Raw genomic sequence first — 12,959 nt, forward strand, 5'->3', positions numbered from 1 at the left:
ATTATGGAAAACAGTATGGAGTTTCCTCAAAAAATTAAAAATAGGACTACCCTATGATCCAGCAGTGTCACTTCTGGGTATATATCCGAAGGAAACGAAATCAATATCCCAGAGAGATATGTGCACTCCCATGTTCACTGCAGCATTATTCATAATAGCTAAGATATGAAAACAACCTAAGTGTCTTTCGACAGATAAAAGGATAAAGTTGTGTACACACACACACACACACACACACACACAAAGGAATATTATTCAGCCGTGAGAAAGAAGGGAATCCTGCCACTTGCACCAACTTGGGTGAAGCTGGAAGACATTATGGTAAGTGGAATAAGCCAGCCAGGAAGACAGATGCTGTATGATCTCACTTATATGTGGAATCTATAAAAAAAAAAGTCGAATTCATAGAAACAGAGAGTGGAATGGTGATTATCAGGAACTGGGGGTAAGAGGAATGGGGAGATGCTAGTCAAAGGGTAGAAGCCTCCAATTAAGATGAGTAAGTTCTAGGGATATAATGAACAATATGGTGACTATAGTTACTAATACTGTGTTATATAGTTGAAATTTACTAAGAGAGTAGATCATAAGCATTCTCAGACAGCTATAACAAAAAAGATAACTATGGGAGGTGATGGATGTGTTCATTAACCTGATTGTGATAACCATTTCACAATGTATATGTAAATCAAGTCATCACACTGTATCCTTTTAATATATAGGGTTTTACTTATCAATTATACCTTAGTAAAGCTGGGGGGAAAGTAATATTCCCTGATTTTAGATAATTTTTAATAATTTCAGTGAACCTTAAAATCTGGTTAAGAAAATGCATTGGATCTCTTTCTAAAGTGAATTTTATCAGAATTTTATCAATGTAATATACAGAGTGTCCACAAAGGCAGGAAACATAGGGTAAACTTATTTTTAAACTGTAAGTTAACATTTTCATATAATATGTTCTGTGTATTTTTCAGCCTGCAAATACGTTTTCAGGTGAAGTGTCTCTAAATTTAAAGCAAAGGGTTCAGTTGCTCATTTGAAAAAAAGACAATAAATGTACTGATTTGCCTTGTATTTTGGATGCTCTGAGGTATGTGTTCTGTGTGCTTTTGTACAGGCTGACAGTTGGACCCATTGCTTTACAGGTAGAGTTATGCTTCACTTCAAGTTACACATCACTTAAATCCATATCAAGAATGTCACTTAAAAATGTAACTAACATACTGTATCTTAAAATGTGAGACTATGCTTACATGTAGATTCAAAAGTCAAATAATAGGAAACGGCTTAACAGGAAGCACAGTGGGTTCTGTCCCTACTCACCCCACCTTCCCAGTTGAGATTCTCCAACCGAAGAGGCAACTACTTTCAAATTTTAGCTGTTTATTTTGGCATTTACTCATATCCAGATTTATAAATAATATGTGCAAACTGCTATCCTTGAAGTTATCAAGTTTAGGTATTATTTATTGATTTCTTCTTAGGATCAATGAGGGTTTAGGGCTCTTGTATAACCCTCTTCTCTGCTCCTGCTCCCTCATCCTTCCAATACAGTTATGTTACAGGTTTTGGAGATACTGCTATTTGATGTTTACGTTATTATATCCAATCAGATATTTGCAGCTGAGCATAGTACGCACTATGACTGTCCTTCCAGTGGATTTTTCTTTTTTCTGAAGTTAATTCTTGCTTTGTTTTTACATTTGCTTTATTTTCTTTGTGGCTATGGCAGTGCCGTGTTCATATAACTGCCTCTCCAAAAAAGAAAAAAAAGAATGGAAAAGAATAAGCCCTGATTTGTGTTGTTTGCATTTGTTTGTATTGTATTTGATTTCTCATTTCAGATTAGCGGTGTGAGGTCACTGAACAGGAGCTGGGAAAAGATGCACACAATTGGTTCTCCTGTACCACTGAGCTGTTACTAACTCTCTCACACCTGCTAATAGCCCACAGTGGGATTTTAAACTAAATTTTTTTCTTCTATTTTTAAAATAATTTAGTTTCATTAGAGGACGTATTTGCTCTGAATCTCTTCTTTTGAATTTGTGAATATTTTAAGGCCTTGGGACTTTGCTCTGTGTGTGCTTATACATACAGAAGGAGATTCCAGAGTCTGTCAGGTGTCCAGGGTCCTGCCCAGAGAAGACAAGGTGAAAGTTACACAATCTAGTGGTGATGTGTTGCTAGAGGGGCGAGGCTGTTGGTGAGAGGGAATAATGGTGAAGCTATGGCGTCTCATGCCAGGTAGGGCCCTGCTAGGCCAACTGTCAGGGCTCTTTTTTTATTATTATTAATTTTTTTTATTGATGTCATAATAGTTTGTCACATTGTGAGATTCCAGTTGTGCATTATTATTTGTCAGTCACCCTATAAATGCTCCCCTTCACCCCTTGTGTGTCAGGGCTCTTTTTGAGGCTGGCTGCTTGAGCTCATGGTCAGCTGGGGCCCTACTCCACTTCCCTAACTGGTATGACTATCTGTGTTTGACTCTTCAGCAATGCCTGGCACCATGCCTGCCAAGTGAGGGCTGGGATGGCCTATTTTGGCCTGCTGCTTACAGAACTTGTTCATGGAGTTGTGAGTTGGCCTCTTCTGGAAGCTGATCCTTGTCCTCATCTCCAGGCTCTGCTCCCATGGACCTGGGAGGTATTTGAGTCAGGTCAGAGTTCCAGTTTCCTGCAGAAACCAGTGAGGGAGGCACTCCTGTGGGCATCCCCAGGTGAACTGGGGCACTGCTGTGACGACTGATACTGGAGTTCTGTGTGGCAATGCCTGGGTTTCCTTGACATGCCATCGCCTGAGCATAGGTTGGGGGTGTGCACCACCATCCTTGCAGCTTGTGCTGATCTGAGCTTAAGCAGTGTTTTGAGGTCATTCTAGGGGGTCCCATCCACTTTCTTGCCAAACAGCTTTTCTTTCTCTTACATTGGTTCATGGGCAAGACCATGCAGCCTTCCATTCTGCAGTATATCTTATGGAAAGGCTTCATAATTTCCGGTTCCTTGGTGGCCTTCACTTTCCCCCTGTCTCCCCCCTCCAATGTTCAGGGCTGAAACAGCCTTTTTCTTTTTCCTTTAAAAATGTCCTTGTTCATTTCCATGGGAATTTGGTAGGGCTGTTAAATGACTTAGCTTAAATCACTATTTGAACCAGAAGTCCAAAATGGCACTTTGTAGTAATTCTGGCTGCGATGTATATCAACAATGCTGCCCTTTTGAACTGCAGAGAAGAGTCTTAAAAAATTGTTGAACTCACCGCTCATCAAGCCATGCTGAGGCGGAATCCCACATAGAAGAGCTACAACTCTACAACTATGATATACAACTATGTACTGGGGCTTTGGGGAGAAAAAAGAAAAAAAAGAGGGAGATTGGCAATAGATGTTAGCACAGGGTCAATCTTCCTCTAAACAAAACAAAACAAAATTATTATGATCTGGCCAGTGAGACTCTAGCAGTTCCAAATGCTCCTCAGCTGATTGTTGGCCGCCATGTCGGTTTTCTGGAAAGGTCAGTGAAGTCAACAGTAGTTCTAAAGCATAGATAGGGAAAGTTGTGAAAATACTTCGTTTCTTTATAAAGTAAAGATGAGATATCTGAAGGAGGGAACACTCTGTTGTTATTATTGTATGTGAATCATTAAATAATGTTTCTGGATTTGTGACAAACTTGTTTCAATAAGGCTATGAAACTCAGAAATGATAACTTGAAGGACTGAAGTTTAATTTTCTCTAGAGCAGCGTTTTCTCCAAGTGTGGCCTATAGGCCTCCTGCTGTGGAATTCTGGGCAGGAAGGAGCTTGTTAAAAATGCAGGATCTCAGTGTAGACCTACTGAATTAGAAACTCTTGAGGTGAGACCCGGAAAATGATGTTTAAATCAGCGTACCCCCTCGCCTCCATGGGTGCTTCTGTGCGTGCCCAAGTGTGAGAGCGATGGTCTAGATCACGTGTTCTCATGTTCAGTTCCTGTTCTCTGCAAACTTTTGTTTGTTTTTCTTTGGTTTTGCTTAAGTTACCTTCTGATGTAAAAATTGGTAAAATTTCTCCCCTTGTTATCATTCATTTCTGCCTGTTTTGTTTTAAACTCCAGGACAAGAGTTATTAAATTTCATGAGTGCCTTTTCATTTCTGGATTTTTAACTCTGAATTTCTAATTTTTCCCACAGAGCCGAGAAAACAGAAGTGCTCAGTGAAGATCTGTTACAGGTAACAAAATAAAATCTTTTTTCAGTGCTCTGTTTAAAGGGAAAAAAAACCAAACCCATAGGTGAGAATTGAAACTTATGGGTTTTTTTACCTGAAACAGAATAAAATTACTTTATTTAATGGTTTTGAGCAGAAGGAAAAGCAGTTGAGTTGCACGGTGATAGAAAGGGGATCTGAAATTTGGTGTCATGTTATGATGTTCAAATGGGGTAGTCCTGTTTTCAAGTGCCAGGTGTGGGGGTGGGGGTGGGGGAGGGGCCTGGCCAGTCCACTGGCAGTGTGGCCTGCTCACAGGTCCTGGGCAGGCTGGGGGACTCTAGTTCACTGCTGTGGTGGTGCCCTTGATGGGACAGGCCCTGCCAGCTGCAGCAGAGGGCCCCACTGGCTCCAACCTGGAGTTTGACTTCTTTCTCCCTCTCTCGCTGTTGTTCCCCAACACTGGCCTGAGTTGGGTCCTGAGGGACTCAGAGTCTCAGTGACAATGGCCACATCTCTCAGAACCACCCTGAGGCCCTAGGGTGGCTTCACATCATCAGCCCGACTTTCTTTCCTCTCTGTAGGGAGGGGCGTTTCCCACCAGGGATCTTACCCAGGGCCTCTCCACTCACTCCGTCTCTCAACAGGTTTCCCTAACTTTGGGGCTGGGGTTTCTTCCAGAAGGCACTGGACCCATTATACACATCGCTGCACCCATCCCCACCTGCACCAGAATACTTAGGGAGCGACAGAACCCCTTCTGCACGGAGGTTTCTATTCAGCCTTCTTGCCTTTCATTTCCATAACCTACAGCAGGTCCACTCCAGTGGGTCCCCGAAGACTAAGGATATGATCCCAAGTGACTTTCTGTCTCTTCTTATGGAGAGAAGGCGTTGGCATAATTGAGAAAAACGCTGCTTCCACCACACCATGCCAGAACATCCTTCTCAGTTATGACAGCCTTCTGCAGGTGGAACATTTTACGAGCACTTTTTTTCTTTCTTTTTTTGAGGACTAGAACGTTTTATTAAGGAGTTGAAGTATTTTTAAAGATTTATTTAATTAAGGATCACGTTCTTAATAGTATTTCCTCATTGGTTTTTATCATATATTTCAAATTAATTTTCAGACTTTCAGAAATATTGTTCACTGCAGTTAATCTTTAAGTAAATTAGGTTTTCATGTCAGTGTCTCCCTCCCACATCCCACATCAGTAATGGACGTTATCTCATTTAATCCTTAAGTCCTAAGATGAGGCCAGGGGACCTCACAGGCCGTTGGAGGAGGGCGGAGTTCACATGGAACTCAGGTGGCAACTGTCTGTTCTTGTCCCTTTGCCCAAATGTCCACTGGGGCCTGAGGAGTTTGCCAGTTTCTAGGAACTCCTGTTTTCTCACAGATGCTCACTCCATGTCTGCCGTCACTGGGACTGATGTTTTCTCCCTCTGATTTTGTTGTTTTAACTATGAAGAAGGAGAGTCACGGTTAAAAGTGTGGAGTTGGGTGCCCAGCTACGTGGACTGGAATCCCAGGTCTGCCCCTGACGGGCTGTGTGGCCTCAGGGACTTACTTTACCTCCCTGTGCCTCAGTTTCCACTTCTCTAAAATGAGGGTAGTAGCAGTATCCAACCCATAGAGTTCCTAGGAGGGTTGAAGGAGTTCAGCATGGAAGCACTGGGAACGGATTACAAGGCACAGAGATGATTTTGTTTCTGGTGCGTTCTCGTATGAAACTTCCCTTAATGTGTGCCATGTCCTCCCACCTCTTTTCTCAGATCTGTGAGAGCAGTTCAGGAGGCTGCCTGTTGGTTTTGCTTATATGCGGTTTCCCCAGGAAGCTGTGAATCACAATTTATGGGGGAACCACAAGTTATTTACTGTTGTTTATCTAATGCCTGCACAGGGACTCATACATACTTGTCCTTTCAACACATATTAAGTGAGCATCTTCCGTTCATGTGCCAGACAGCATTCCAGGCACTTGGGATGAATCAGTGGACAGAACAGACCAAGGGCCCTGTTCCTGTGACTTTACATTCTAGTGGAAATTGGAATCAGAATGAAATGGACGGCTGGCCCTGTGGCTTAGCGGTTAAGTGCGCGCACTCGGCTACTGGCGGCCCGGGTTCAGATCCCAGGCGTGCACCAACGCAGTGCTTCTCCGGCCATGCTGAGGCCGCGTCCCACATACAGTAACTAGAAGGATGTGCAACTATGACATACAACTATCTACTGGGGGCTTTGGGGAGAAAAAGGAGGAGGATTGGCAATAGATGTTAGCTCAGAGCCGGTCTTCCTCAGCAAAAAGAGGAGGATTCGCATGGATGTTAGCTCAGGGCTGATCTTCCTCACACACACAAAAAAAGAATGAAATGGAGTTTGGGTTTTTTCCCCCTTCTTTTATGGCAAAGGAAGAGTGTGTATCAGTTTTTCAATGTTTTCAAATGTGGCCATTATAAGATTTGGGGACAGCGATGTGGCATCTGGTCCTAAATATAAACATGCTGCCACGTCAGAGTCCTGGTGGTTGGGGCTTAGATCTGAAGAAGAGCTGCTGGTGCAGTGAGGACCTTTGAGAAAGAGGCACAAAACCATTTTATTACAGAAAATATTTTGGGGTAAAAATGTATGCTGCAGGACCAGCCCGGTGGCGTAGTGGTTAAGTTTGCACGTTCCGCTTCAGTGGCCTGGGGTTCGTGGGTTTGGATCCTGGGCATGGACCTACACACCACTCATCAAGCCGTGCTGTGGCGTCCCATATACAAAATAGAGGAAGATTGGCAACAGATGTTACCTCAGGGACACTCTTCCTCAAGCAAAAAGAGGAAGATTGGCAACAGATGTTACCTCAGGGCTAATCCTCCTCACCAAAAAAAAAAACAGTATTCTGCTTTGAATTTGTTGATTTTTCTTTAGAATAGAAAGCTTCCCTAAGGCACTGCTCTCATTCTTAATGAGTCATCAGAGTACACATTTTTGGCATTCCTTCCTGTTAAAAGCAGCTCTCTTGGCCATAAACAGCCATATCCCAGCAATAATATTTTGGAAAGCTAATCATGATGCATGGTTCCCTAAGTCAGTCTTTCTCACTGCTGGCTGTCCATTCTGCTTTAGAGGTTTATTTAAAAAAAAAAAAATAGAAGGACAAACAAAAAACCACCCCAAGCTTAGTAAGGAATAATTTTAAAGGCACTGATCTTGCGTGTAAATTGTGGAACATTTATCCTGACTCTCTCTCTGATGTACTTTGCGTGGAAGACTTCATCTCCACGTGCAGGAGAGAGCTTCTGAATGTCCCCTGGGTTTTCCCACTTGGCAGTGGCTCTGGGTCTGGGCCGAGCATGTTCACTGGCAGTTCTGCAGGTTGGACCTGGGCCTTTGCTGGTGGTGGAGTGTGTCACTCAACAGCCACCACTCTTTCTGATAGCAAGTCTGAGTCAGGACTGTCCCCTCCTCCTGCACATAGAGTCAGCCTTTAAGGGATCTAAAACCCTCCATGTAAGGGAGGTCAGTGGTTTTCAACCAGGGGTGGTTTTGCCCTCTGTGGGGGATATTTGACAATAATCAATTGATATTGGAGAACGTTTTTGATTGTCACAATGAGGGGAGTGGGGTGCTACTGGCTTCTAGTGGGTAGAGGCCGGAGATGATGCTAAACATACCATCATAGGCCGGCCCCATGGCTTAGCGGTTAAGTGTGTGCGCTCCGATGCTGGCGGCCTGGGTTCGGATCCTGGGCGCGCACCGACGCACTGCTTCTCCGGCCATGCTGAGGCCGCGTCCCACATACAGCAACTAGAAGAATGTGCAACTATGACATACAACTATCTACTGGGGCTTTGGGGGAAAAATAAATAAATAAATAAAATTAAAAAATTAAACATACCATCAGGCACAGGACAGCTCCCCACAACCCAGAATTATCTGGCTCAAAATGTCAATAGTGAGAAACTCTGGTGTAGGTGAACGGGAACCATTTCCGTTTACAACCAAGAGCTAAAAAATTAGACTACAGGATACTTTTCCTGCCTGTTAGCAAACACCACATCAGGAAGAGGCTGAGTTTCTTGTTTGTTCTTAAGCCTTGCAAATGACTCGCTTATCTCTGGTTTGTCAGATCGAGCGGCGCCTGGACACGGTGCGGTCAGTGTGCCACCATTCCCACAAGCGCCTGATGGCATGCTTCCAGGGCCAGCATGGCACCGATGCCGAGAGGAGACACGTGAGTATCCGATGCGACTCAGAGCCATAGTTCTTCTGTCTCTGGGAGGCTCTTCACCCTTTGATCAGTTGGTTTCTCCCAGGCAGCATCAGCAGATTTGCCTGCAGATTTGCCTGCAGATTTGTACCTTATATCACTGTTCATGCTCATGACACCTGCTTGACTAGAACATTCTTTTGTGCTTAGAACATCGCTGAGCTGAAAGCTCTGCTCACCCTGAATTTTCTCCAGGTGCTTTTAAAGACTCCATGAGCCATTTGTTCTTGAGAAGAGAATGGACATGTCGGTTAGGAATAGTTTGATGGCAAAAAGCTTAAGTTGACTTAGAAAGTAGAATTTATTGGCTTACTAACTGAAAAATCCAGAAGTTGGGATGGACTTGAAATAAGGATTCATCTAGCATTGCAATGATACAACCAAAAGTCCAGTTTCTTTCCTTTCCCCTCTGCCTTCTTCATTGTCCGCTTTATCCCTGAATGGCCACCACTCCTCGTTGCAAGGTGGCTACCAGCACCTTCCATGGGCTACTTGCTTCTTCATGCATGTCCAGCAAGAGTAGAGAGTGTCTCTTCCCATAGTTTTCTTTCTTTCTTTTTTATTGAAGTATAGTTGACATACCATATTGTATTAGTTTCGGGTGTACAGCATAGTGAGTCGACATTTATATACATTACAAAGCAATCATCCTGATAAGACCAGTAACCATCTGTCATCATACAAAATTATTACAATGTTGTTGACTGTGTTCCCTATGCTGTATATTACATCCCCATGACTTATTTATTTTGTGACTGGAAGTTTGTACCTCATAATCCCTTTTACCTATTTTGCCCATCCCCCCACTGGCTCCCCTCTGGCCACCATCAATTTGTTGTTTGTATCTATGTCTGTTTCTGATTTATTTTGTTATTTTTGAGTTTACATATAAGTGAAATTATATGATATTCTTGTTTCTCTGTCTGGCTTATTTCAATTAGCATAATGCCCTCTAGATCCATCCATGTTGTCACAAATGGCAAGATTTCATTCTTTTTTATGGGTAATATTCCATTTTAAATATATGTCACATCTTGATCTATTCATCTACGAAAGGACACTCAGTTTGCTTGCGTATCTTGACTATTGTAAATAACACTACAATGAACAAATGGGTGCATATATCTTTTCATATTAATGTTTTCATTTTCTTCAGGTAAATACTGAGAAGTGGTATTGTGGATTGTATGGTAGTTCTGTTTTTAATTTTTTGAGGAACCTCCATACTGTTTTCTGCAGTGATTGCACCAATTTACATTCCCACCAACAGTATACAAGGGTTCTGTTTTCCCCACATCCTCACCAACACTTATTTGTTGTCTTTTTATAATAGTTATTCTGACAGGTGTGAGGTGATATCTCATTGTGGTTTTGATTTGCATTTCCCTAAAGATTAGTGATGTTGAGCACCTTTTCATGTGTCTGTTGGCCATTGGTGTGTCTTTTTTGGAAAAATGTCTATTCAGGTCCTCAGCTCCTGTTTTAATCAGATTGTTTGTCTTTTTTGATATATATTTTGCATGTTAACCCCCTTATTGGATATATCATTTGCAAATATATTCTTCCATTCCGTGAGTTGCGTTTTTGTTTTCTTGATGGTTTCTTTTGCTGTGCAAAAGCTGTTAGTTTGATGTTTCCATTTGTTTATTTTGCATTTGTTGCCCTTGCCTGAGGAGACATATCCAAAAAAATATTGCTAAGACCCATGTCAAAGAGTTTACTCCCTCTGTTTTCTTCTAGGAGTTTTATGATTTCAGGTGTTACGTTTAAGTCTTTAATTCATTTTGAATTTATTTTTGTATATGGTATAAGCAGGTGGTCCAGTTTTATTCTTTTGCATGTATCTGTCCAGTTTTCCCAACAAGATTTATTGAACAGACTGTCTTTTCCCCATTGTATATTCTTGCCTCCTTTGTCGTATATTAATTGACTGGGTAGGCAGGGGTTTATTTCTGGGCTTTCTTATCTCTGTCCCATTGATGTGTGTGTCTGTTTTTGTGTCAGTACCATACTGTTTTGATTACTACGGCTTTGTAGTATAGTTTGAAACCAGGGAGCGTGATACTTCCAGCTTTGTTGTTCTTTCTCAAGATTGCTTTGGCTATTCATGGTCTTTTGTGTTTCATGCAAATTTTAGGATTATTTGTTCTAGTTCTGTGAAGAATGCCATTGGTATTATAATAGGGATTGCATTGAATCTGTAGATTGCTTTGGGTAGTATGGACATTTTAACAATATTAATTCTTTCAGTTTATGAGCATGGTATATCTTTGCATTTATTTCTGTCATCTTCAGCTTCTTTCATCAATGTCTTATAGTTTTCAATGTACGGGTCTTTCACCTCCTTGGTTAAATTTATTCCTAGGTTTTTTTTTTTGATATAAGTATAAATTGGATTCTTTGTTTTTTTGCTGAGGAAGATTCACCCTAAGCTAACATCCACTGCCAATCTTCCTCTTTTTGTATGTGAGCCGCCACCACAGCATGGCCACTGACAGACAAGTGGTGTAGGTCTGGGCCCGGGAACCAAACCTGGGCTGCCGAAGCGGAGTGCACTGAACTTCATCACTAGGCCACTGCGGCTGGCCCTAAATTGGATTATTTTCTTAATTTCTCTTTTTGATAGTTCGTTGTTAGAGTATAGAAACACAACTGATTTCTGTATATTTATTTTGTATCCTGCAACTTTACTGAATTCATTTATTAGTTGTAATAGTGTGTGGGGGAAACTTTAGGGTTTTCTATATACAATATTACATTGTCGGCAAAATAGTGACTGTTTTATTATTTCATTTCCAGCTTGGATGCCTTTTTTCTTTTTCTTATCTGATTGCTGTAGCTAGGACTTCCAACCCTATGTTGAATAAGAGTGGCGAGAGGGGGCATTCTTGTCTTATTCCTGAGCTTAGAGGAAAAGCTTTCAGCTTTTCACCATTAACTATAATGGTGGCTGTGGCTTTATCATATATGGCCTTTATTGTGTTGAGGTATTTTCCCTCTATACCCGCTTTGCTGAGGATTTTTAATCATGAATGTATGTTGAACTTTGTCAAATGCTTTTTCTACATCTATTGAGATGATCATATGATTTCATCTTTTGTTTTATTTATGTGGTGTATCACATTGATTGATTTGTGGATATTGAACCACCCTTGCATCCCTGGAATTAATCCCAGTTGATCATGATATATGATCCTTTTGATATGTTATTGATTTTGTTTTGTGAATATTTTGTGGAGGATTTTTGCATCTATGTTCATCAGGGATATTGACTTATAATTTTCTTTTTTAGTCATGTCTTTATCTTGTTTTGGTATCAGGATAATGCTGGGCTTGTAGAATCAGATTGGGAGCAATCCTTTTTCAATTTTTTGGAATAGTAAGAGAAGGATAGGTCTTAACTCTTCTTTTTTTTGTTTTTTTTGTGAGAAGATTAGCCCTGAGCTAACATCCATGCCAATCCTCCTCTTTTTGCTGAGGAAGACTGGCCCTGGGCTAACATCTATGCCCATCTTCCTCTACTTTATATGGGACACCGCCACAGCATGTCCTGACAAGCGGTGCATCGGTGCACGCCTGGGGTTCAAAACCTGGGCCACCAGCAGCGGAGCGCACGCACTTAACCGCTACAGGGCCAGCCCCTTAACTCTTCTTTAAGTGTTTGGTAGAATTCACCTGTGAAGCTAACTGGTCCTGGACTTTTGTTTGTTGAGAGTTTTTTGATTACTAATTCAATTTTATGACTAGTAATTGGTCTGTTCAGATTTTGTATTTCTTCCTGATTCAGTCTTAGAAGATCGTTTGTTTCTAGGAATTTATCCATTTCTTCTTGGTTGTCCAATTTGTTGGTGTATAATTATTTGTAATTATCTCTTGTGATCCTTTGTAATTCTGTGGTGTCTGTTATAACTTCTGTTTCATTTCTGATTTCATTTATTTGAGCCCTCTCTTTTTTTTTGAAAACTCTGGCTAAGGGTTTGTCAATTTTGTTTATCTTTTCAAAGAACCAGCTCTTAGTTTCCTTGATCTTTTCTCTTATTTTTTTGGTCTCTATTTCATTTATTTCTGCTCTGATCTTTATTATTTCCTTCCTTCTACCATGTTTGGCCTCTGTTTGTTCTCCTTTCTCTAGTTCTTTTAAGTGTAAAGTCAGATTGTTTATATGAGATCTTTCTTGTTGCTTGAGATAGGCCTGTATGGCTATAAACTTCCCACTTAGAACTGCTTTTGCTACGTCCCATATATTTTGGACCATTGTGTTTCCATTTTCATTTATCTCAAGGTATTTTTTGATTTCCTCTTTGATTTCTTTTTTGACCCAGTGGTTGTTTAATCTTCCAGTACTTTTCTTAATGAGAAAACTTCTTTTTCCAAGGCCTTGGCAAGTAAAAATCTCTTTCCATTGCATTGATCTGTATCGGGTCACATTCCACATTCCTGAATATTCCCATTCCACTCTACTTCCCATGGGTAGGGGTTAAGGTTGGGTGAGGAGATGTGATGTACTGGTTGGCTT

At 41.3% G+C, this 12,959-nt stretch overlaps 1 protein-coding gene across 3 annotated transcripts in view; it reads left to right on the forward strand.

Moving 5' to 3' along the window:
- Window positions 1-12,959, forward strand: part of ARHGAP17 (Rho GTPase activating protein 17) — a 90,365-nt gene that overhangs the window by 27,059 nt on the left and 50,347 nt on the right. For all 3 annotated transcript variants that reach the window (XM_058569824.1, XM_058569826.1, XM_058569825.1), the window contains exons 2-3: window positions 4,170-4,209; window positions 8,303-8,407. In XM_058569824.1, coding sequence (XP_058425807.1) covers window positions 4,170-4,209; window positions 8,303-8,407 — 145 coding nt within the window. The remainder of the gene's footprint in view (window positions 1-4,169; window positions 4,210-8,302; window positions 8,408-12,959) is intronic.

The sequence above is a fragment of the Diceros bicornis genome, chromosome 26, assembly GCF_020826845.1.
Source record: "Diceros bicornis minor isolate mBicDic1 chromosome 26, mDicBic1.mat.cur, whole genome shotgun sequence".
NCBI classification, from domain to species: domain Eukaryota; kingdom Metazoa; phylum Chordata; class Mammalia; order Perissodactyla; family Rhinocerotidae; genus Diceros; species Diceros bicornis.